The sequence below is a fragment of the Podarcis melisellensis genome, assembly GCF_964234715.1.
Source record: "Podarcis melisellensis genome assembly, chromosome: 1".
Lineage (NCBI taxonomy): Eukaryota > Metazoa > Chordata > Lepidosauria > Squamata > Lacertidae > Podarcis > Podarcis melisellensis.
Genome location: NC_138528.1, coordinates 66,678,498 through 66,703,475, shown reverse-complemented (window position 1 = coordinate 66,703,475; position 24,978 = coordinate 66,678,498). Strand labels below are relative to the sequence as shown.

General features: G+C 41.4%; 1 protein-coding gene across 5 annotated transcripts; it reads right to left on the bottom strand.

The window, feature by feature from the left end:
- Positions 1 to 656: 656 nt before the first annotated feature.
- DKK3 (dickkopf WNT signaling pathway inhibitor 3) lies at positions 657 to 24,978 on the bottom strand. 5 transcript variants are annotated; one of them, XM_081918627.1, is made up of 9 exons: positions 24,655 to 24,978; positions 23,251 to 23,478; positions 14,051 to 14,185; positions 13,190 to 13,273; positions 7,145 to 7,237; positions 6,166 to 6,310; positions 4,175 to 4,210; positions 2,351 to 2,507; positions 657 to 1,583 (listed from the first exon to the last, which is right to left on the bottom strand). In XM_081918627.1, the coding sequence occupies exons 2-9, from the start codon at positions 23,452 to 23,454 to the stop codon at positions 1,370 to 1,372; spliced, it is 1,068 nt and encodes a 355-aa protein (XP_081774753.1). In that variant the 5' UTR covers positions 23,455 to 23,478; positions 24,655 to 24,978; the 3' UTR covers positions 657 to 1,369. The 5 variants fall into 5 exon arrangements, with proteins under 5 accessions (XP_081774753.1, XP_081774751.1, XP_081774750.1 ...); XM_081918625.1 differs by lacking the exon at positions 24,655 to 24,978 and adding an exon at positions 24,494 to 24,619; XM_081918624.1 differs by lacking the exon at positions 24,655 to 24,978 and adding an exon at positions 24,378 to 24,499.

Sequence of the window (24,978 nt, the reverse complement as noted above, 5' to 3'; positions counted from 1 at the left end):
TTTTGATAGTTATCTGGCAACTACACTCTGTCTTGGCATCTTTTTAAAAAAGGGGTTTCAGTACCTTCCTTAGAAAACATGAAGAGCCTGTCTTTAGCTGTAATATAGAATAAAGTTACCTGCCACAGTATTTGTAACTCAGCTTTGACATAGAGTCAATTCCCCTTTTTCTCTTTCATACTGGAGCGGGCTGGGTTCTGTTTCCACTCTAGGCTCCAAATGCAAGAGTTCCACCTATAGTCTACTATGTGCTAAATATTATCTGTAGTGATATTGTTTGAAATAGGGCTGCCAGACATCCAGTTTTTCCTGGACATTACCAGGATCTCAAAGGCAGAATTCACATCCGGGGGAAATTTCTGAAAGGCGGTGCTTTGTCCTGTATCTTAGGCAAGTCAATAGAAAAAAAATCACAATTTTATGGCGTTTTTGTAACAAAAAAACCTTAACAACTTTGGGGTCTTCCTAAAGTTTAAAAGGTCTCACAACAGGTTCAGGATAAATTACTTGTGAAGTTTGGACCTGGTGGTTCTTAGCATTATTCAGGAAGGGGCTTGACTGTTGGAGCAGGTAGGGGCTGAAATAGATGACACTAGGAGAGGGGCTCATTACTAGATTGTGCCCATTACTAGGGAAGATAATAGGATTCATATGGCTTTTTTCAAATCATACTGCTTTATTGTAAGTGCTCAATAGCAAATATGCATTTTATATAAAACATACATGCCTACTAGAACTTGCTTCTAAGATGGGATAAAATAGCCATCTAGAGGAATGATTACTATCCTTTTGAGGTTAAAGTTTCAGATCTTTGTTAGAGATGTTTACTAATTATTGCTAAATTACATGCCACACTGACTTTTCTCATCCCTTATACCTCATTTTAAAATCCCTGTAGTTGCTGTTTTTAAAAAATACACAGTTACAGCAGTGTCGTCTGTTATATTTTAAAAGACTGAATAAAAACAATGCCCAGTCTAAAAATCAAGAAGGCTCTTGCCAAATTTTGAAAAACAAGCAACATATACATAAAATGCAGAGCTCAAACCACAACCAATAATCATAAATAGACTTAAATTAATCAATCCATCAACAAGTTCAAATCATGCCGTGTTTAAAACTCAAACTTGTCCACAAAAGAGTCCATTGACAACTTTAGACATTATAGTGTAGAATTTGGTTTGAGCTTGAAAAGAGAAAAACCTCATCTGATCATGCAAGGGCAGAAGAAGATAACTATGTAGAATATACTCTCAATTATTGCACTTATATCCAGTAGTGAAAAAGGGTGCAAGTTTAGAGTTATCAAACAAGACACTATCTAAATTACTAGAATGGTGAGTGTGACTAATTAACTTGCTTAACTACTTTACATTTCATCTCCAAAAATCAGATCCAGTTTCTTTGGATCAGTTAAGTCTTCATCCAAACCTTCCTGTACTTCTGTAATCAATCTCTCTCCATAGTCGCCAGGAATGTGTGAGGTTACAAAATCCAGAAGTGATATTTCATCCACTGGTAAAGGCTTCTCCTCATTTTGGGTCTTATTGAAAGACAGTTCACAGAGAGAATCACTGCTATGCCTGTTGAGAAAGTTGTGCATTTCTCTTAGATAAGTTGTACAAGTGCCTATGCAAGCATGCATACAAGTGTGAGAAACCAGTCCAAAATATAATTTGCTTCAGGCTATCAGGCATTTTAAAAGTAGCCAGAACATGTACCCTTAAAATGCAGTGGTCCTGTTTGCAATTCTGTCTTGGATATATCCAAAAGTAGACCAGTGCTACTGAAAATTCTTTCCATTCTCCCTGAACTCTGAAATGATAACCCTTCTTTTGCCACTGTTCAGTTAGGGTCAAAAGAAAGGCAAATCTGATATATTCATGGCATTTATGTCCTATGGAAATTAGGTTTTGGTTCTTTAATACACTTTAGCTCCACTCCAAGTCAAACTTAAGTGCAATTCAAACCACAGAGGATTAAGTTAGTCTTGAGTAATTTGTGCACTTGATTTAAGCCTGAACCAGGAGGATTGCATCCTTATGTTTTTTGGGAAGATGAGACCTGGTCCACCCCAAAAAATCAGCAGTCAATATTTTTGCAGTGTGCACATTCACCCCCAGCCTGGTACCCTCCATACATTTGGACTAATTCCTGTCAAGATCAGACAACTGGCCATGCTGGCAGAGACTGAATTAAAAACCCAGTAACATCTGGAAAGCCCCAGGGCAGGGAAGGCTTGTCTAGGAAGTCATATGTCCAGAAAGTGGGTTTGTCTTCAAGTGAAAAATGAGGTGTGCACACAGGATCTGCTCCTGATCTTTCTGTGAAAAATAATCCATTTTCCTACCTCTGCATCTGACAAATGAATCCATGTGCACATGGGCAGCGATCGAGGGCTCCATCTGGCTCCAGCTCCCATGTAATTAGGTTAAGAAGCCTGTTTGAGGGATCATAGCAAGGCTCTCTCTCTCCAGGTAATGGGGTGCACACAGGGAACAGAAGGTCTGTAGGTAAAAATTGGAAAATCCAGTAAAACGTCTGATCTCTTCAGTTTCACATGCAGAATATGTGCAGGTTGAATATGTAAAATAAGGAATATAAATTTGCCTAATATTAAATATAAGACAAGCTGAGTTTGCATAGCAATGTCAGTCCTTTTCCTTCCAACAAATTCTAAGGGTTCACCTAGAAAAACTTTCTTAATTCACTTAATTAAGTTACAAGGACACAATACACTACTAATGACAAATAGATCCACAGGAATCCTAACCCTAACCAAGATAGCACATGTATTTAGTCATATGTGCACCATCTTGTTTTCAAGGCCTTAAAACAAGCCTTTAGTGCTCTCAGTTGGAACAAAAGGCTGCATATCTCCATCCTGAAAACCAAATTCACATATTGCAAATTCTTGTGATAAAGGGTGGTGTTCTACTAACTCAGAAGAAATTAATACCATTAGCATACCATTAGCAGCTAGTAATTTCAACACAGCATGTCCTGCTCAAGGTATGAGCAAAAAGATAAACATGATGTCTAGGATTATTTGAAAAGAACCGATATGTTCATCTTAGGGAAATGGGAGCTAATTTGCTTAGTAACAGATATCAACGTTATCAGCATCTATTCTATGTAAGATGCTTCAATTACCTTTATCTTGTTTCTTTACAGTACCTTGTTTCATTCCATAAGAGCTGTTTGAGATCAGTGCTAATCCTATTTTACAGATTGCAGAGGACTAAGAGCTAGTGGGAACACTTGTTACCAACATACCATATGGTGATAATTTGTATGGGAAATCTCTTCCTCTGACAATTTCTCTTTCATTCTGAGTGATCATGAGAAAAAAGCCACAAGACAGCAAGCTGCCCTCTGGACATCCAACGAGATCACGGCTGGGCAGGGACATGGACTCAGGGAAAGTGTGTAGGACTATGCTACCTCTCCGATTTAAGCTAAGGAAGACTTTCCCAGTGCCTGGTTCTCATTTTCATACTCTTGACAATGGTAGCTTTTCCTCAAAAGCATTGTAAAATCTCTAAAGCAGAGCCTCAAGAAACACAACCTCCCATATCAACAACCTTGCAAATACAAAGTAGACTGAAAGGAGTTTCAAGATTAAGAAAACTGCTGCTAGTTGACAGGAAATCTCGCACAAATCATCCAGAGGTTTTTTGTTTTTTTTAAAGTACTATTTTCATAGCATCATGCTCAGTTGTCAAGCACACTGCTTTACCATTTGGCCAAATTTTGTATTATACAAGATGTGCATTTTATGGATTATTCTCTGCCATGGACTTCTCCTACACATACAGATTAATATATACCAGCCTCCCTCAGTCTGCTGTGCTCCAGTTGTTTTGGAGTACAACTCTTCGGCTATGTACAAAGTAAGAGGAAGAACAAGCAAGCAAGTGATAGGAGGCAGCTGCAGCCCAAGACAGGAAGAGAGGTAGTAAGGGAACACCTAGCTACTTCAAATGAATTCAAATCTCCAGGGCCTGATGAGCTGCATCCAAGAGTACCAAAGCAGCTTGTGGAAGTAATTTTAGAGCCTTTGTCTATTATCTTTGAAAATTCTTGGAGAACAGGTGAGGTCCCTACAGACTGGAGGTGGGCAAATGTTATCCCCATCTTCAAAAAGGGGGGAAAGGAAGACTCATGTAACTACCAACTGGTGAGCTTGACTTTGATACCAAGGAAGGTCCTAGAACAGATAATTCAACAGTCGGTTTGTGAGAAAAGGATGCTGTGATCACTAAGACCCAGCATGGGTTTTCTCAAAAATAAGTCATGCCAGACCAATTTGATTTGATTTTTTTTTTAATGGAATTGCAAACTTGGAGAATCAGGGAAATGCTGTGGACATAGTGTATCTTGATTTCAGTAAGGCTTTTGACAAAGACTCCCATGATGTTCTCACAAGGAAGCTGGTAAAATGTGAGTTGAAAGAGAACTGTTAGGTGGATTTGTAGCTGATTGACTGACCAAACCCAAAGGGTACTCATTAATGATTCCTCATCATCCTAGAAAAAAGTGACAAGTGGGGTGCCACAGGGTTCTGTCCTGGGCTTGTTGTTGTCTTTAAGAAATGACTTATATGAAGAAATTGAGGGGATGCTCATCTAATTTCAGATGACACCAAACTGGGAGGGGTAGCTAATGATGCAGAAAACAGAATCGGAATTCAAAATGACAGTAACAGATTGGAGAACTGGACACAAGCTAACAAAATGAATTTCAATAGGAACAAATGTAAGGTTCTACACTTAGGCAGGAATAACCAGATGCACAAATATAGCATGGGGGACACCTGGTTTACTAGAAGTACATGTGAAAAGGATCTAGAGGTCTTGGTGAAACACAAGCTTAACATGAGTCAACAGAAGCAAAAAAAAGTTAATGCTATTCTAGGCTGCATCAACAGAAGTATAGGTCCAGATCAAGGGAAGTAATAGTACCACTGTATTCTGCCTTACTCAGACCATACTTGGAATATTGTGTCCAATTCTGGGCACAACAAGCTGGAACATGTGCAGAGGAATTGATCAAGGGTCTGGAAACTAAGTCTTAGGAGTGCTTGAAGGAGCCTGGAAAAGAGACTGAGAGGAGATATGACAGCCATCTTCAAATAATTTAAGGGCTGTCACATGGAGGAGGGGCATGCTTGTTTTCTCCTGCTCTGGAGGGTAGGACTCAAACCAATGGCTTCAAGTTGCAAGAAAGGAGATTCCAACTGAAGATTCAGAAAAACTTTCTAACGGTAAGAGCTGTTCAGCAGTGGAACAGACTCCCACGAGGGGTGGACTCTCCTTCCTTGGAGGTTTTTAAACAGAGGTTGGATGGCCATCTGTCATGGATGCTTTAGCTGAGATTCCTGCATTGCAGGGGATTCAACTAGATGGGGCTTAGGGTCCCTTTCCAACTCTACGATTCTATTATTCTTGTCATCCCTATCCATTGACCATGCTGGCTGGGGCTGATGGGAATTGTAGCCCAAAGCATCTTGAACAGGGCCGTCTTAAGCATTGGCTGCACCATGGTGCAAAGATCCCTCCAGCGCCCCCCAACTCCAAAGCAAGGGAGGTGGAGGTGGAAAATGTCCTCTGCCTCCCCCACCGCCCCGATCCCTGGCGTGGTGGTGGCAATCAAGCAGGAAAACGTCCTGGTTAACATGCTCTCAGGTGTTGGGGCGCCCGAGAAGGCAGCCCAGGAAGGCTGCACTCCGCCTTTTGCCAGGAAGCAGGAGGAGGACAACGACCGGGAGCAGGGCCGTCTTTAGCAGATGCAGAGGCTTGGGAGGGAAGCAGCTTCCATCCTAAGCCTCTGCGGGGATCGCTCTCCTCCTGTGAAGGCTTGGGAAGGAAGTTGCACACCTGCCAGCCATATAGTTGGCAGGGCGCAGCTGGCGGGTGTGCAGGGAAAGGGGATGCTGCCGGCAAAGCCGTGCATCTCCCCCACTCGCTAGGGTGCCCTTGAAAGGCCAGCGCCCTGGCGCAACGAACCACTAAGACCAATGGGAAAGACGGCTCTGATCTTGAAGGTTGGTGAAGAGCAATATACAGTGGAAATGCAAGCTCACACACTGAAGTAGTTTCTTGCTTGGCCTCTCGTGCAAGGGAAAGAATAGGAACAACAGCAGAAAGTGATGTAGTGGCTGACCTTTTGAAAATGCGCAACACATTCCAGGATTGCAGTCTTTCTGGTTTTCACAAATCGTTCCATTTTCTCCTTTTGAGGCAGCTTTCACGCACTCACCCCAGACGCAGAGTTGATGTCCACAACACTCCACATCTCGAGAGCATTGCTTAGGAGAGAAAAAATTAACACACACATGCTGAATTGGTTCTTAATCATAATGGGACACACAACATCATAAATACAGTCAATATAACCTGGCTACAGTAACTTGCATCGGGTATGAACTTCTTCATAGACCTGCATTAAACAATCCCACTGACCTAAATTCTGAAAGTCCACACTATCACTGCATCAGTAATTCTGTAACAGCTTAAAATAAAAACATGGCGCATTGCCTAAGAAACACACCAACACAAACCACAAAGAAAAAACAGATATAGTGCGATGACTTGCTCCTGATCAAAATGCAGCTAAGTCTGGATTACTGTAATGTGCTCTATGCGGGACGGTTCTTGAATACTTCTTGGAAGCTGGTGTAAACCAACGGCACAAACTAGGTTTTTTAAAAAATCCAAAAGTAAAGGGGATAAAGGACACCTCTGTAAAGTACCCTATTATAGTTTATATGAATAAACCTATTTTGACTATTAGTTTAAAGGTTGGACTTAAATGTAGAATTCTGCTCCTGTGAAAAATCCGGTTATGTTTTTCTACCATGCTGAACAGGGTATTTCCTGTCATTACATTTAAGGCTCACATATAAACAATTAAAACCACATGTTTCTAATTTAAGTTGAGAGCTCAGCAGGCATTTCATCAGTACTTTACCACCTTCACTCTGCTTTTCTTGTACTTAAAATAAATAGGGCCCGGACTCTACCAGTCACTATTATTCACATTACCTAGGCATCACACAATCAACATAGTTCCGTTATATAACTTCAGCCTGCCTGCCAAGTTAAGAAGAGCTAGATGGGGGGAAAGGGGATGCAATGCTCACAGTGTGTTGAGTTTTGCAAACATGACACCGGTACTCCAAGCCGGAGAATTCACAGTATTTTCCTGTCTCACAGTCCTCATCAATAATGCACTCCTGAGAAAAGAAATGACATACCTTTGGTAAGTATAGAAGAAATAGTTGCCGCAATAACGCCATATGCAGCTAAGATTTACTAGTAGCAGACTGGGACACTGCGGTCCTACACATTGCTTTACATAGCAAAGCTATGCGGTCAACCTATTACTTGAAAGTAAAGAATATCCTTTTGCAATCACATACTGTACATGCAGAGTTTTGCCAAACTTTGTCCCACATCACAGAAAACAGCAAAACAATTCTGTGTTGACCTCCCTGGATGCACTCATTCAGTAACACTAGATCAATATATTGTCAGGTCATATCAAAGAGCTGCTACAAATGGTACATAAGAGTCCAACGTCTTACATAGCAGTAAGTAAAAAAGTGATGGACGTATTTCAGGCTGAACTGGATTCCTAGCTGGATTCCTTTCATCAGTTTCTCAAAAGAGTACATGACTTGCCCAAAAGGTTGAACGCAAGATTTTATTGCAAAGCAGTTTATTGCATGCTTAAATTTGACATCTTCCTTGTTTTCTAGGCTTGTGGAAGATTTCAATTTCAGACATTTTCCAAAAAAAAACTAGCAGCCAGCACACTGAAGGATTAATATCTTAGAAATATTGCCATGGACCTCATCAGATGTATTCTAGCTTAAATACTTTCCAAGTACTTTTGCAGACAGTATAAGCTGCGGAATGATGTGGAAAAAGGCAAAGAGCCACTTATACCACTATAATTATATAAATGGTTATAGTGCTATACCAAGAAGAATGCTGAAATCGCGAATCATAAGAATGCTTCCTCCTCATTTCTTGGCTATGTAGTTGGCACCTTACTGACTTATAAGTCATGCTGACTATGGAAATCAATGGACTTAAATTACTTGAGACCATTGACTTCAATGGGTCTATCCAAAATATGATTAATGTTCCATATCACTCTTAGAGTACAGAGCTGTGCTTAACAGGAGTGCGCCTAAATTAGGCTTGATACAACTAATATTTTAACAACTCACTGTATTAAAATAGAACCACTCTTTGCTGTAGGGGTCATTGGGCCAGTGTGTGCATTTTGAATTTTAAGAAAGTGTTGTGGGTACCAGCCACAAATGGAGGGGCACTGCATGATACAAAGTGGTTGCCGTGGTAGCATGACATAACAAAAGGCATACACCCCTCCATTAGCCATCCCCCAATTAATGGGAAAAAAACACCTGCATCTAGGACTGCCAACAGGATTTCCTGGGGGAGGTACACTATATGTGGATTGGGCCTCCTGCACCCTCACCCCACAATCTATTGGCAACAACTGCTGCTTATGTACCTATATTTACTTAGCCTAGCCTACCTCACAGGGCTGTTGCAAAGATAAAGGGGGGGAGCGAGGATAATGTACACAACCTTGAGCTCCTGTGTGGGGTGGGTAGCAAGGTAGAAACATATAATATCATTCACAGATAATGTTGAGAAAGCAAGAAAAGCAGTTTTCTTGCTTTAACAGCAATGTTTACTGTCTCAACAAACAGTATTTCATTGTCTGACTCAGTCCCTTTGTATCTGCAGTGGGCAGACTGTGGTACAGTTTAATCTCAAGAAAAGAAAAGAAAAAAAGCTTGAAGTTCCAAAACAAGTTAGTTGTCAAGAACTGCCAACTTTCCACACTGATTACAAGTCATGCTTGGTTAGAGAGGCCTGTGAATTTTAAAATATAAGAAGGCAGGGAACCCCCTTTGAGTTTGTCAACGTCCTTCAGAATAAGTCCTGATTCTGAGCAGCTAAACTCACCTAATATTAGAAGCTTGTTTAAATGAGTCTCAGATTCCAAGAGCAGCAACTTTGGCCTCAAGAACCCAGAATTCAAGACTTACCAGTCACAATGGATTGTACACTCTTCTTATGCTAGGTGGAATTGTGTTTTCAAATGCTCTCTTTTATGAGGAAAAGAACACTTGTGTAATTCTATGAAATAGACTGCATTAAATTCTGATAAGCTATATAAGCTGCCTATAAGGTAGTCAACATGAAAGCAGTTCACAAGCGCTTGAGATTTTGACTAACAAGACTTGACGTCAACTCAGCCAGAAAACTCAGTTTCCCTCACTGGCACCCAGGCTGTTTCCTTTTGCATTATCTTGTAGAAAAATAAATTGTAAATTGCACCAAAACTTTGTATGTAACCTTCATCTACCTCAGGTCTGCTTTTGCTACTATATAAAGTAACTTTTAGAAAATTCTTGAAGAGCTGCAAATAGACAAATGTCTTCTATAGTGCACACAGCTTCTCTATGCCAACAGCTTATTTAAAGCTATGATAGGTTTCTATGGGAAATCTGACTTGGAGAGTCAGAGATCAGGGAGAGATGGGGAGAGGGCTGACCATAAGTTTATGTTTTTATTCATTCAGGTTTTACATAATTTTATTAACATTTGCATAAATTCCATTTCATTTTAGTATTTCTTTAAAGTGGGACTTTTAAAAAAAGGGTCATTCTGCACTATGCCAGAGAAGCTCAGCACTTTCAGGCTTGTCTATATTTAGTTTTACGTATGTGGGTCAGAATTACCTTCTACTGATGTTACCTTGTGTCATGCAAGAAGGATTCATACAGAGCCACCTTACATAACTAATTTTTAATACGTTGTGACTTAAAGGTCTGGCCTACATTATCTTCTGTTGTTGCAAGCTGCATCAGAACTTTCCATGACTCACCACTGAGCTGTGCTTATGAAACACTCTTTCTAAAAAGCAAACTGTCTCTCAAGTAGTGTTGTGGAGCATTATGGAAAATTGTGGGAGAATTTGTTCTCTCCTTTGAACATTAGAAGCGCTTAGTGTTCCAGGGACAGATGAAGGCACTGCATATGCAAGATCTGTCAGACTGCATTGTTGGTATTCAAGAATACTTTGGGTCCAGGCTAACTGAAACATCAACTACCCAAGAAAACCTGGTCGTTTTCTACTGGTCTTGCAACTTCTATGGCAGGGATGGGAAATGCACGGCACTCTGGATGTTGTTGCACTCCAAGTCCCATCTGTTCCAGCAACAATGGACAAACGCCAGCGATGATGTGAATTCAACATCTGGAGGGCCATAGGTTCACCTTTTTTCCACTGGAATGTTGCCAAGTGCAACAGAACTACCATGCAGATTTTTGTCATGCATTATTTTGACAGGACGAAGGAAAAGCTCAGATCCGCAGTGAATAAAATATTGGTTTGATCGCCTTCCTGACAACAGCTAGCAGTGACTCAGCCTTCCAGAAAGCTCAAACACTCATTAGCAAAAGATGCTGAAAAAAACCCTTGAAAGTCTTAATCAGAAAAAGGGAACAAATAAGATTTTATCTAGAAGACATAAAAAGCTTAACTTTCTCCAAGTGGTTCCAGTTTATATTAGTCATTCCTCTATGCTTCTTTCTCATGCAGTCACTGGATTCAGCTGGACTAAGAGGATAACACAAACACAAACACACACACACACACACACACACAAACAGCCTAGTTCACCCCCATCAGCATTTACTTATTGTGCATTCATGGACCTGATCCATGTGTGGTGTGGGAGCTTCTTATTTAGGGCAATGAGATTTGATAGAGTTCTATCTTAAGTTCATTTATTGCACTGGGTCTACTCTGGGCTTGACTTAGTTTGCTATCACCTATATGCTTTAAAATTTCTACTGTGCTTTCATGGTTTGGTTTGGTTTGGTTTGGTTTGGTTCTGTTTTATATTGATATGTTTTAGTTGATTATCAGTCCCCCTTGGATTGAACTACTGCAGGCTAGGGCATTTTAACAAATTAACAAACCAAACAACCTATAACTCAATTTAGCGTGCCAGCATTCTTTTTGATTGGCTATAGCAGCTGCAGGTTGCAATATTGTTTACACCTGCTGATTTGATTTGGGATCAGCAATAAGCAGCAAATGATAAGTACATGGAAACTGAAGTGTCATCTTCCCACATCCATCTCCATCACATCATGAATATACTGCATGAGCCAAGAGCTTCCAGCACTTCTGTATCATCCCACTCACCATACTCCCAGTTGACATTTTATGCTTTCCCCACCCTTTAACACCCGGACAGAGACAATGTTTTCCAAAAGGCTAAAGACTCGTAGGTAAGACTGCAGACACAGAGGCTATGGGACTTTGCTTCTTAGTGCACCTCTTCTGGGGAATTTCTTCAAAAGCAATTCTAGTAACTTACCTTCCCAAAGACAAGGCCTTGCAACTAGGGGGCTAATGTTTTATATTCTCCAGTATATGTTAGGACTAGAAGCAAGGAACAGATGCCCAGCAGCCTAGCTTTATACAGTCAGATGCTTAGCATACAACAAGAGGGTTTTTCTCAGACTTCTGGTAAGTTTCTTCAACCCAATACCAATTGACTAAGGAATGACACGCACCAACATTTCAAGCACAGATTTAATTGTTTTACCTGCTGGCTCTTTATTCTTGTTGCTTTTTAGAATTATCATATTTTAATATTCTTTTATTAGCTGCCTTGCACTTATGTAGGGTAATATGTAATTTAAGTATTTTAAATAACGTATATTTACTAGTAATGCCAGTATATAAGCCTGCACCATCTTCAAGGCTGCATCATCACTTATTGCTATCAATTATCTTTTGAGGCTTTCCAATATTTGTTTCAGAATTCCTCTGATCAAAAACAAAACAAACATGGATTATGATCCACAATTTCAAAGCAAGAAAAGCTCTATAAAATTAAAAGTATACATTGCTCCAGACTGAAAATATGAGAAATTATTTTAAACTTTGTCAATATTAAATGTAGGTTTAGGAAAATACCCAAGTGGCACCACAATGGATAGCCACAATTTATTCAGCTCCATCAGCTCACAGCTCAAGTTCATAAAACTCTTGGATGAAAGCCTAATATCCATCTTAGTGCCATCAATCGCAGCTGAAATCTGAGTAAGGAAGAGTTGGTCTGAGTATGTAAATGGCGCCTCTTCAACAACACAGCACCTTCCAAGAACTGGACTCTGGTGCCAGTACTGGCAAAAAGCCCAGTTCCTGTTCTAGGGACTAGGAATAGATATTTTCACTTGGGGGCCAGAAAGGACATCAGCTGAGCTGTCACCAAAATGGGAGTGTGAAATATGCTCTTTTGTGAGGGGAGTTCTAAAATAAGGCTTTGCTTCTATTATCTTTGTGTCCATGTTATTTAAAGTAACATTTTAAAAGCTATATGGACTTCAAACGGCTTTTCTTCTAAAAGCACGAGACTTGGGCAGTTTTTTCAACCGCTGTATTTAATGTCAGCTAGAATTTTACCTACTAATAGCAAAGCAAGTCAGAGGAGGGAATAAGCCAAAAATCACAACAGAAGATTTGTCCTCCCCTGAATGATGCCATGGCTCAGGTATCAAGTGACTTGATGGTTTTAACTCTGGCCTAGCTAATGGGATGCACAGTGACAAATACCTTAGCAGAATGCAAGCACGGTACAACACAACCTTTGTGCAAACTGGGCAAGTCAGACTACAATGAATGCAGGATTTGCCAAAAGTTTGCATGCTATTCTCACATGTTCCCGAGGCACAACATTGTCCCCACGCCACATGGAGAGACATGGTAGAAAAAAGCACTTGAACCTTGTCTCTAGCATGAGGCACATTATTTACTTCAGTTCTCTGCATGAGGCACACAGCAGTCTATAAATATGAATCACTGTAACAATGGACCATCCATCAACCCTAACAGTTTAGCCATTGGGCGCTATCCAACTGAACAGTTCCACTACTTTGGGCTCTGCACTGGAACTTCTTCTCCCCGCCCCCCATTCCTGCTCTGGAGGAGTGAGAGAACCACCAGGGTTTTTTTGTGGGGGCAGGGAGACAAGAGGAATGGATACCGCCCATTATATACAGTGCTGAACATCTTTGTAAAGTTAGGAGTTTGTCTTCACTTTTCAAAAGCAGAAGTCACTTACATGATTCCTTTTGCTCTCTCCTTCCCGTATTGATGTAATAATAGTTTCAGAATAGCTAGTCGATCCAGTCTTGTTATCTGTGGCCTAATATTGCAAATAAACACAGTACATTAAATCAATATTTTAAATTCATTTCAGTTAAACAGAGATATGGGGTGTTTCTAATCCCCATGTATTAATCCCTATTTTTTAAAAAAATACCCATTCTTTTGAACTATCATCAAGGAAATGATACAAATGAAAGATATGAGGGGCGCAAATTTTTTAAAAAAGAAAGCATGAAATTTACTCCTTACTATGTATAAATATTTGGAATGCTTTGTTCACCAAACATGCAACAGAAATGGAGGGCAGTGTTGCAGTCCAAGGCTGTAACCATTGTAGGAACATCTCTAGACTACTTTCCACAGACCTCAAGGCGAGTCAAAAGGAGGCTACCAATGTAACTCTATGCATACTTACTTGGGAGTAAGCCCCACTGAACACAATCACACTTATTCCAAGTAGACTTACATAGGATTATACTGTAATAATACATTTCTGCTCAGCTTGTCTACACCCAGCTCCTTCACACTAAATATGCCTTTTTCAATGCCTTGACAATTTCCCTTCCATATACGTTGGCTCAGACCACTGAAGCTTTTATAGGCAATAAGCCAACACCTTGGCCTGGGCCCAGATATTGGAAATGGACAAAAGTTACTTTACTATACTGTTAGCACATGGGGAGCATGATTCTGCCAGTGGCTGTAAACTTTCAACCAGCCTTCCAGGGGCAGTACAGTGCAAAAGGTATTATAGAAATCTAATTGTTACCACAGCAGAGACAATATAAATTACAGTCAAAATGCAGCTCTTTACCTTATTAATTTCTTGGTGGCTATGTATGGTTTTATTTCCAATTTTTGTATCTGTGTCCGATTCATTGTGGTAGTTGGCAGGTAGCTTCTCAAAGTCAACTTCTATCCTTTTAGAACCTTCTTCCTCTGCCTCCATCTAGCAAAATCATGATCAAAACAAGTAATAAATACTAGACAGCATCTAAAGCAATTATTAATTATAGGCACCACTCAACAAATTATGTATATTATTGGAGACTCTACATTCTGCCTACATCAATATGACCTGGCCCCGATCCCATAACTGTCCAGAAAACAAAGTAACTCCCACTAAAAAAATAGCCTTCAAAGAGGGCAAGGACACAGTTATTTTGCAAAAATAATATCCATGACAGACAGCCACAGACAATCAGCTCCAAGGACTGTGAGTACTAACTTGAACAATTAATTAGCTTCAAGGACTGACAGCTGACTCCCAAGAGTTACTCTCAGAATGCTGACCATTGACAGCAGCAGCCATGTCCAAACCTGGCCAGCAGCATCAATGCTCCCCACACTGCTGTAATTTTACTTGCCTTCAGAGAAAACAAAGTAGTCTTCTGGTCTTTGCATGCCCTGAAATGGACCTGAAATGCAGGGTTGGGGGTGAGGGATTTATTGTTTACTTATCTGATTGGCACACAGTGTGGGTCTTAAGCTAGCTAGTCTCTGGGTCCGACAGGTTTGCATGCCCTGAAAGAGTTTCGCAACTAATCTCTGACTGTTCAAACATGGTGGTTCATTTTGATGGCTGAAGCAGGCTGTCAAGTTTGCTGAATCTTCATTCTAGGAAAAGCTACACCTGTACATCTGCCTCCCCTGCAGCTTTAAAAGCACAAGAACCCTGTGTGGAGAAAATGTGCTAATCACAATCTAAACACTGGGAGCAAGTCCTACTGCATTCAGCAGGGCTAGATTCTAAGTAAACATGCACCGGACTAGAGTATTGCAAAATAATTTCCTTCCTAAAGACAATGTTTGCTGCCTTTTCCATAGGAACGATGTATTATTCCTGCATGTAATGACTAATTATATTGTGATGATTAACAAAACCCTATGCATTCTACTCTGAGGTAAGTCCTGTGGGGCTTACTTTCATGTCAGCATGCACAGGACTGCAGCCTTGCAGGACTTCAACTACCAATAGCTCTGCTTCTTGTTATCCCTGACTCTGACTCTGCATATGGTTGTCTGCTTTGTCCTCCACACCACCAGCCACCACTGGCTAATACTACAGGTGGGCGGCTCACAGCATATATCAAAACATACAAAACATCAAACATTAAACATGTCCTGATACAGGGATGCCTTCAGATGTCTTCTAAAAGTCAGATAGTTTATTTCCTTGGCACTTGAAGGGAGGGTGTTCCACAGGGCAGGCACCACTACCGAGAAGGCCCTCTCCCTGGTTCCCTGTAATGTCGCTTCTTGCAGTGAGGCAACCAACAGAAGACCCGAGGAGAAGGACCTCAGTGTCCGGGCACAACGATGGAGGTGGAGATGCTCCTTCAGGTATACTGAACAGAGACCCTTTAGGGCTTTAAAGGTCAGCACCAACACTTGAATTGTGCTCACTGGGAGCCAGTGAAGATACTTTAGGACTGGTGTTATATGGTCCAGGCAGCCACTCCCATTCACCAGTCTAGCTGCTACATTCTGCATTAGTTTTAGTTTCCAGGTCACCTTCAAAGGTATCCCCACATAGAGCGCATTGCAGTGGTCCAAGTGGGAGATAACCAGAGCATGCACCACTTCGGCAAGACAGTCTGCAGGCAGGTAGGGTCTCAGCCAGCATACCAGGTGGAGCTGGTAGACAGCTGTCCTGGACACAGAATTGACCTGTGCCTCCATGGACAGCTGTGAATCCAAAATGACTCCCAGGCTGCACACCTGGTCCTTCAGGGGCACAGTTACCCTATTCATGACCAGGGAGTTCCTCCCACCTGCCTGCCCTCTGTCCCCCAAAAACAGTCTTGTCAGGATTCAAGCTCAATCTGTTAACCACCAACCATCCTCCAACCGCTTCCAGGCAGTTAAGCAACCGAATTGTGCCACCAATAGGAATCCATTGCAGATTTAAACATAACCTACTGTGTAGCCTTCGGAATTAGAAAATTAAGTATGAATTATACATGGCTTTAGGAACATAACCCCTGCACAAGTTGAGGGCTTACTGTAAACGCAAAGTTATCTAGTCCCATTTGGGTATTTGATGTGTGCTAGAGTGTGTGGTGTACAGATATAAAATGTAACGTAATACTTCTCCTGTCCAGCCAAACCTAGAAATGCTGCAATTTATAAAAATGTTCGTGTGACAATTTTTTTCCAGAGAAGGAAAAAGACAGACACACCCATTCATGGGAAAGAAAAGGAAAGAGACACAAACAGAATTAGTTCACTGATAAGAGATTGTAAAGACTACTGCACTGAAAGTTCTCTTTTCCTTTGTTTGCTACTATTTCGTTTGACAGAGAAGTCAGTTTGCTGTGCTTTTGTTATCGCTTGTTATCGCTTCAATTATTTGCCTATTCCTGTACTTCCCAAGATAGATGTTTGAACTGTCCTAACACATTAGAACTATGGAACTAAGAAACTGTGTTATGTTTGCTTTGAGCAAACAGAAGGCAAACCTATAATCAGGCTAGAGCAGATGGCTAAATGCATTCTCAAGTCAACTTCACCACCCACCTATATTGCAATCTAGAACAAGCCCAGTCATTAGGCAGGGTGAGGCACTGCCTCAGGTGGCAGAAGTACCCCAGGTGGCACCCCATGGGTACCCTGCCTGTCCTGCTGCCTCCTCCAGTGGTGCATGTTTTTGGCAAATCTTGACCAAAATTGCACAGGATATCACCCCAGATCACTGCAATCTTGCCTGAAATTGGTGCTGATGGTGGTGGCACTTCACCACCAGCAGTGTATGCAACAGGGCGCAAGGTAGTGGCAGGAGCAGGTATGGTGGTGGCAGCATCAAGTGGCAAAACAGGAGATGCTACCCCTGTTGCAATCACAATCACTTCCAGGAGGCTCCCCTAGGGGCTATTCAAAAACAGGAGTTGGGACTTGTGAACAAGCTTTTTATATCATTTCTGGTAGGAACCACAGGTATGATTAGAAGTGAGAGAAATTCAATATTCATTCCCACTTCATGAATAAACAGATTAGCCATGTCCTCTTATTCCGCTCTCAGTGTACTCATGGTGATAGATTCAGACCAGTTTAAGCTATTGCAAGAGTCCAGAATTCAGGGCAAGGAGGTGTTCACATAACCAGGGATCAGGTCTTAACACAAACGGCATGCCAACCCATCTGAGTTTATTGGCAGCACAGATTATTACTGAACAGATTAAGGATGGAATTCAACATACTACTAAGGAGACTATTCCATCAGTGCAACTGTTCCTGTTTGCCCAATGGAGTGACAGCCCTTCCCTTTCCACCATGTGCAGTTCTGGAGATTTTCAAGACCCTCCAGAGCAGTTTTGGGGAAGGAGGTACACAGGTGGAGAGGGGGAAAGCCCTGTTATGCTGGTGGGGTTCCTTGCTCTGGCTTCAGCTAGCAGAATGGGCTAACTGGGTTGGCTCTTATTTTCCAAATAAGAGTCAAACTCAACTCATGAATAAACACTCCCATCTTCCCATGTGCATAAGTACACTGTTCAGTTCTTCAGCACAAAGGACACAGACTCTGTTCAGGGTTGCAGCAATTTTAACAGTGTATGTCACATGTTCAACTTTAGGGAAAGCATGTGATGTGTTATAAATCAGAATTGTAGCGTTGGGTGGACATTGTTTATATTCCTTACCGATTCTCCTTTCCATTTACTACTATCACTTACATTCTTGTGTGCTGAAATATCCAAAACCAAGCTACAGTGTTATGGAAAAAGGAAAAGTGTTCTTACTGTGTAAACCTAATACACTGAAGGATCATATGATGGAAATTCTGGCATATGCGTAATGATACTTAGCTGTTCCTACATTACAGGAAACTCTTCCTAGAGGTCTGTTTTCCACTGAAATGGGAGTTCACACATTGTAAAGAAAAGTATTTAGTAGGAGCCTAATCACATCCAGAATATATTAAGTGCAGGCAACAAAATCATTTCTGTTTCATCTGCTGTATGACACATCTTTGAATTAAAGGTGTAGTTTGTCACACAGCAGAACACACATCTTTGACATAAGAATAATTTTTAGTGCTCTGTTCTACTAATAACCTACCTGACAGATCATTGCAAAGGGCTGTTAATATACCAGTTTCTGTAATGATTATTACATTTTTAGTCTTCCCATAAAATAAGTTCCCTGGTGACATAAGCAAAATAGGATTAAAACAATTGAAAAATGGAAACAAACACAAAAGGACAGAGACTGCAGAGACTGCCATCCACAGTCAAATCACTTAAGAGTGCCAACAAAGCTTTGTAAGGAATGCAAATGATGTAATCTACTCAGCATCCTATTCTAAAATAAGCTCCCAAACCCTCTGGACCAAGACAGTTACTTCCTAGTACTCTCCTCTCAGGTACCCTCCTTTTGCTCCCTGTGCTTGTCTTAAGCTTTAACACCTTGCACAAATTAGCTAACACAACACTCCAAGATACATTCAGCTATACAATGGATGGAAAGCCAGAATTAAGTTTGAATCAGATGCTCATTGTGATACAAAAGTCTTTTAATGAATCCACAGAAGCTACTGAAGATCTGTAGGTGTCTGGATTTAATAACGATTCAGATATGGATGGACAAACTATAGCTTTAACCCAGAAAAAAACAGAAGCATTATTGGTCAGTAGAACAGAAGATCAGGAAACAAAGGCTCAGACTGTATTGCATGCGATTGCACTTCCCTTGAAGACTCAGAAACAGAGCCTGGGTGTCCTCCTGAATCCATCTCTAAGCCTGGATATGCAGGTCCTGGTAGTAGCCAGGAGTTCTTCTGCATAAATTGAAACTGGTGCACCAATTATGCCCGTTCCTAGATTTGTCAGATCATCTTCTTATGTTTTACTACAAAATGCTGTATATGGGGCTTCCTTTGAAAACTGTTCAGAAACCTCAGCTATTGGAAGCATGTGACTCCCGTGTTACAACTGCCTTCACTGACTTCCAATGTGTTTAGGAGCACAATTCAAAGTGTTGGCCATCTCGCCTACAAATCCCTCTACAGCTTGGAATCAGATTACTTTAAAATACCATATTCTCTCATATGAACCTGCCTGGAGTTTGTTACATTCCTGAGTAGTCCTTCTCTCAGTCCCCTCCAGTATTTGAGGCACATATATATTATGTATTATGGCTGGTTTTGTTGTCAGTTGCCCTGTGTGGCATGTAAGCATCTGGATAGGATAGGATATAAATAAATTTGGCAGCAGAATTTGGGCCTTTTCAATAACTGAACCCAAGCAGCGGGGCTTCCTCTATGGAGAGGTCTGCTTAGTCTTTCTTTGACTTTCTGTTATCAAGGCTTTTGGCCTGTGGGCTGACTTTATTTATGACTTGCCTTAATATTTTAATGTGGCCTTGTTAGTGTCATTGATTTATTTTACTGATAATGAATGGATTGGCACCCAACAACAACAATTTTTTATATTTTATTGTGGAGCAATTATTTTCAATAGGGGTTTGTTTCATTACTCATTTTAAAGAAAGGCATTATTTACTCACAAAGTGCAAACCTATTTTAAGGCTTTTATTTGGACAGCTGAAGTCTCATTTCAAAGCAAACTGACACAGCTATCCAGTAACTAAAGTATGGGGTTATAACTTGCATGAACCCGCAATTCAGCAATTAAACTGAGATTGGGATTAAGTCCAAAGCCAAATGTAATTAGAAACTGTCTAATCAGACTGTCTTTTTTGTGTGTAAATACGGTACATTTTTCTTGGTTTTACAATTTCAAATTCAACAATTGTTTTCCATCAAAAAAAAGAGAGAATGAGAAATACAAAATATACAACATGGAATATAAGAACTAAAACAAAAAACGTATTTTCAGAAGTTCTCTTTAACCTCGTGACTTCCTTCCATTTCCTTTCCTGGTTCTCATATATACACAGAGAGAGAGACAGACTATGTCAACAGAAAGTTAAGAAGCATAGAAACCTATAGCTTTTTCAAGAATGGACCCAGAAGTGTTACAAAGGCAGAAATTTAGAACCAAATATAGTAGTCAGATTTAAATTTAATTTTATATCAATATAATTTAATCATTCCCATGTTAACAAAAGTCCTCTTAAATGTATGTGTTAGGAAGGAGATAAAAGATTTTCCTTAGAGAAGGACCATTATTGTTCTCCCTTATCCTATGAAACATGAAAGAGTAGGAGGACGACAATGATTTCCCAGATTCCTGCAGCAAAGGGAAAAGCTGTAACCAGTGCTTCAATTGTCAACACATTTCTGGAAGGCATGCCCACTGATTACATTGTCATTTAGTTCAAAGTGCTGGAGGGTGCCAATAACAGAAAACAAGGCAACACTGGTATCTCACCAGTGTCAGTGAAGAATGTTTTAAGAGAGCTAGAAGCAGAAGGTAGAGGCAGTTTATAGGTACCATGACCTTTACAAAACAATTTTTTCTGCTATGTACTCAGTGTTTGATATACAAAATTAAGTGCCAAGGGTCAGCCTTGCCTGGACATAATTTCTTTTGATAAGAAAGATTTTTGCCTAATCCCAGACACAGAACTATGAGCTGTTCCCATCTACCCAAAGAGACAAGGAACCTGAATAGAGTTTAAAAGCATTCATCATTTCACATATCCCAAGCCTGAACTTGACACAGATTCTAGGCCAAACCTGGGCTCAAATAAGCAATGGATGCATAAGAAAGAAAGAAAGAAAGAAAGAAAGAAAGGAAGGAAGGAAGGAAGGAAGGAAGGAAGGAAGGAAGGAAGGAAGGAAGGAAGGAAGGAAGGAAAGAAAGAAAGAAAGAAAGAAAGAAAGAAAGAAAGAAAGAAAGAAAGAAAGAAAGAAAGAAAGAAAGAAAGAAAAGGGAAATTGGGGGTGTGGTGTTTATCTTCCAATCTAGAGTTTTCAGAGGAGGAAATGCAACCATGCAAGAGTAAGCTATTAAAATTCAGAATGAAGAAAAGTGCAACCATATTCATTTCAGTCTCTCAGGAAAACAAATATGAAACAGCTGGATTACTCTCAACTATACAAACAGAAACCTTGTTCTCTCCCTCCTGCTGCTCCATTAAAACCACTCAAATTTAACTACTGGAGCCCCACAAGACAGAGACCATTAGCTTTTTCACAAAGAAGTTGCAAACATATCTTAAAAACAGCAACAACTGCTGGCCAAAAAAAATAAAATCTTCAAGTCCAGACAGTAAGACTTTCACCCTCTTTTCTGTCCCCTCCTCAAACACAAGCTACTTTTAAGATTTATGTTCCTCAGCACCCACCCTCACTTCTTTGGATTCTTGCCAGTGTTAAAGGTGAAGAAAAATACACCATGCATACACAACCCTGTTAAAAAGCTTTTACTGTAACTCTTGAAAAACTGACGTTTTCAAATGCAACTTTGGATCCTTGTTTCCTCCGAACAAGCTTTTATTGTTAGAAGCCAAGTTATAAACAATTGAACTGATGGGTGGGCATGCATTTTGTAGCGAATAAAAAATGCTGTGAAGCAGCAGGATAAAGGGAGGAGAGCAGGCTAAATCTGGAGAAACAGACATTATGATAATCTCTCAACAGGAGAATTATTTCTGTGCAACAGTGTACAGGATGGGGAAAGGTTCCCAAACCAGGAATCATAAACAGTGGACAATTAGCAGGGACATAAAGCAAGTATTCAATAACATCCTTTCCGGCCAATTTCCAGTACAACAAATGCACAGATTTAATACATTTGTTGGGGGAAGATGCAGAAAACACAAAATCAAGCAATGCCTTTTTTCATTTAGGGAAGTGTTTCTGTTGCAGGGTTACTACACTAGCACTCATTTTGTCACTGGAAAAGTATGTTCTCCTGTTCCTTAGCTTATACCATAAATTGCATGTGAAATATTGTTGCATAAATGTAAACAAACATAGGAAGCTATATATGCAGAAGAAAGCATACTTAGAAGTATCCAGAACTGGAAGGTAAATGTAAAAATGCATGTGAAATGTAATAAGCCTGCCAGCATTGCTTCAAAAGCAGATCAGCCATCCACATTTGCTGATTTTATCCATCATGAAATTAGCAGGGGCAGGAGCCACATATCGGGCTGTGTAGTAGTAGTGTGAAAGCACCCCAGACAGTTAGTTAACTGCAGCAAATCCCTCACATTATCAAAATGTTTAATGAGGCTAGGGAACAAGGTCAAACTACACTCCCACCCTAGCATTATTGGCCAGAAGAAACATATGCAAATTCAGAGAAAGAAAAGAGGAACGGGAACAGCAGCTAATGTACTCTCCTCTGTGCAAAGTGAAAGCAGATATTTGTAGATGACAGGAATGGATGCCTAAAGCCTGCTTCTTCCAAGCTCTGCACCTGAATTCATGTGAACAATGAATAACTTATTCGTACGGTATCTGCAGTTCTCATGGTGCATGCATTTTAGAATTGTGATTAAGTGCCCTGTTCCCTCACATTCTTTCCCCCACCCCCTCTTTTGGCTCTGGCATCTACTACTTCTGTTGAAAAGTGTTACACTAGGAGACCCAGTTACTGTAAGATTCTTTGAAGCTATGCTGCCTGCAGATATTTTTAATGTCCTTCAGCAAGAACTCCTCCATCACTCACAGATGCCTAGAACAGAGAGGATGCAAGTGAAATAAATGAACTGTTGGCGCAGCAATACTGAAAGGTGGACACAGCTCAAAGCCTGTTTCCATATCCCCAATGGTTTGCATGCTCATTATCCAGACAAGTAGCTCAGGAAGAGAACCAGTACTATCTAAATGCATAGCCTGAACAGATTGGTCCAATTCCTGACAAACAAGCAAAAGTCCACCAATCCACCATTTAGGGAACTCTGAACACAGTTTCCCCCATGTTTTGCCACACTCTCATTGTTCTAATCAACCCAGCTGTGGGTTTTCAAGCAAATATTTCAAACAAACTAGTTCTGTTTTGTATGTTAAAAAAAAGAAGAAGTCACTCTACTTAGTATTTAGGTTAACCTTCTGCCCATTTCTCATCCACAGCTGTACCAATTGATCTGGACAGCAAGTCTCACCTCTTGGACTGCATTCCTCAACTTGTACTGCGTGTCCTCCATCAGCTCTTCTACCTCTCGGAACATTTCATTCAGAATAGCTTCATCCTTGGGAAAGTTTAGTAGTACTTCTTCAGGCTGCTCATCTCCATCTGAAGCAGGAGCTGTGTGGGCCACCCCAAAAAGGACAGCCAGCAACAGGAGCTTTGAGCCAAGCAGGAACATCCTCAGAAATGTCTCACCAACTCCCTGGAAATAAATGCCAAAAAAAAAAGAAGAAAAAGGAACTGAACCCATTTTCATGACACAGGGAACACACACACACCTTTCTTCCTAATCCTTTAATGGTGTGCAAACCACACAATGGAAACACATTTTTCTGCAAAGAATTCTGCGCACTGTAATTTAAGGGATGCTGGGAAAATTTGCCAAGGGGTAAACTACAGCGCCCAGAATTCTTTGAGAGGAAAATGCACTTTATAGGTATAGAAGGATCCAACCAAGCATATTCAATCCTCATTGAATCGTAATTGGTTTTGGGATGCCTCATGGAAAGAGTTTCATAATAATAAAGTTGTTCCTGGGGTTCTCACCTTAAAGTTTCCCCCCACCCCAAAACATTTCTGCCAACTTTGCAATTCTCCCAGGTTTGCTGGTGCTTCCCTCTTACGTGCAGGGGCTGATGTTGAGACTGCAGAAGGAAGAGCACCTATCCTTGAACTTCAAAAACGGATATGCAGTAGAAAACTACGCCTATCGCTGGGCGTAAGTTTTCACAGACCACATACATCCCAGACCACAATAACGCGTGAAGCATTTACCAGCACCACCCCTCCATCTCCTCCTCCTCGCATCCCACCTCTTCGTTGTTTCGAGGGAAGGGTGCTTGGACAGCCGTCTTAAGGAGGCAGCTTTAAAGAGCGAGGACGCCGCGCTCTTGTTTTATTTTAAAATTTATTTATTTGGTTTTTCGAATTATAATTTCAACTAGGACGCCTTGCTCTGAACTCAGGCGAGGGATGCCTGCAGCAGTGCCCGCGCAACCGAGAAGCCCTCCGAAACACACGTTGCAGCAGCGCGACATCCTCAGACAACCGAAAGAACCCAGGTGCCTCTTATCCTGCAGGAAGAAGTGGAGGAACACGAACCCCCTTCAAGTTTCTGCAGGAGAGCTCTCCCTTCACACGTTACGGGGTGGAGAGGGAGGAGAACAACGACCTGCCTGCACGAGGGCCGTTTCCCCAGCAGCCAGCCCAGCCCAAACCTTGGACGACGACGGCGAGGAGACCAACTCCTGCCCCTCTTTCCTTCCCGCTCCTGGGCGCGCGGACTCCACTCCCGCCGAGCCCACGTCAGCGCGCGCCCAGGGCGGCCGCCTCAGCCCCGAGCCCACCGCGCGCGCCGCCTCCTCCTCCTCCTCAATACCTGCTTCTTGCAGAGCCACAAGCCCTGAGGTAACCGCTCTCCCGCCTTCGCGTAACTCCAAGCCAGCGCGCACGGACCGCGGGGCGCCACAGCCGGCCTCTCTTCAGCGGGCTGCCCTGCTTGGGTGAGGGATGCTTTTCCCCACCTCCGGAGTTGGCTACTCCCGCCCGACTGCTGAGGAAGGAGACGCCAGAATCCTCCCTTCGCCCCAACAGAAGCAGGCGGCTGTGGCTCTGGCTGCTGAGCAACATTCACCGCTATTGGCTGCAGGCGAGGAAACCCAAAGAGGCGCCAACAGGCAACCACAGATGAGATGAATGAAGT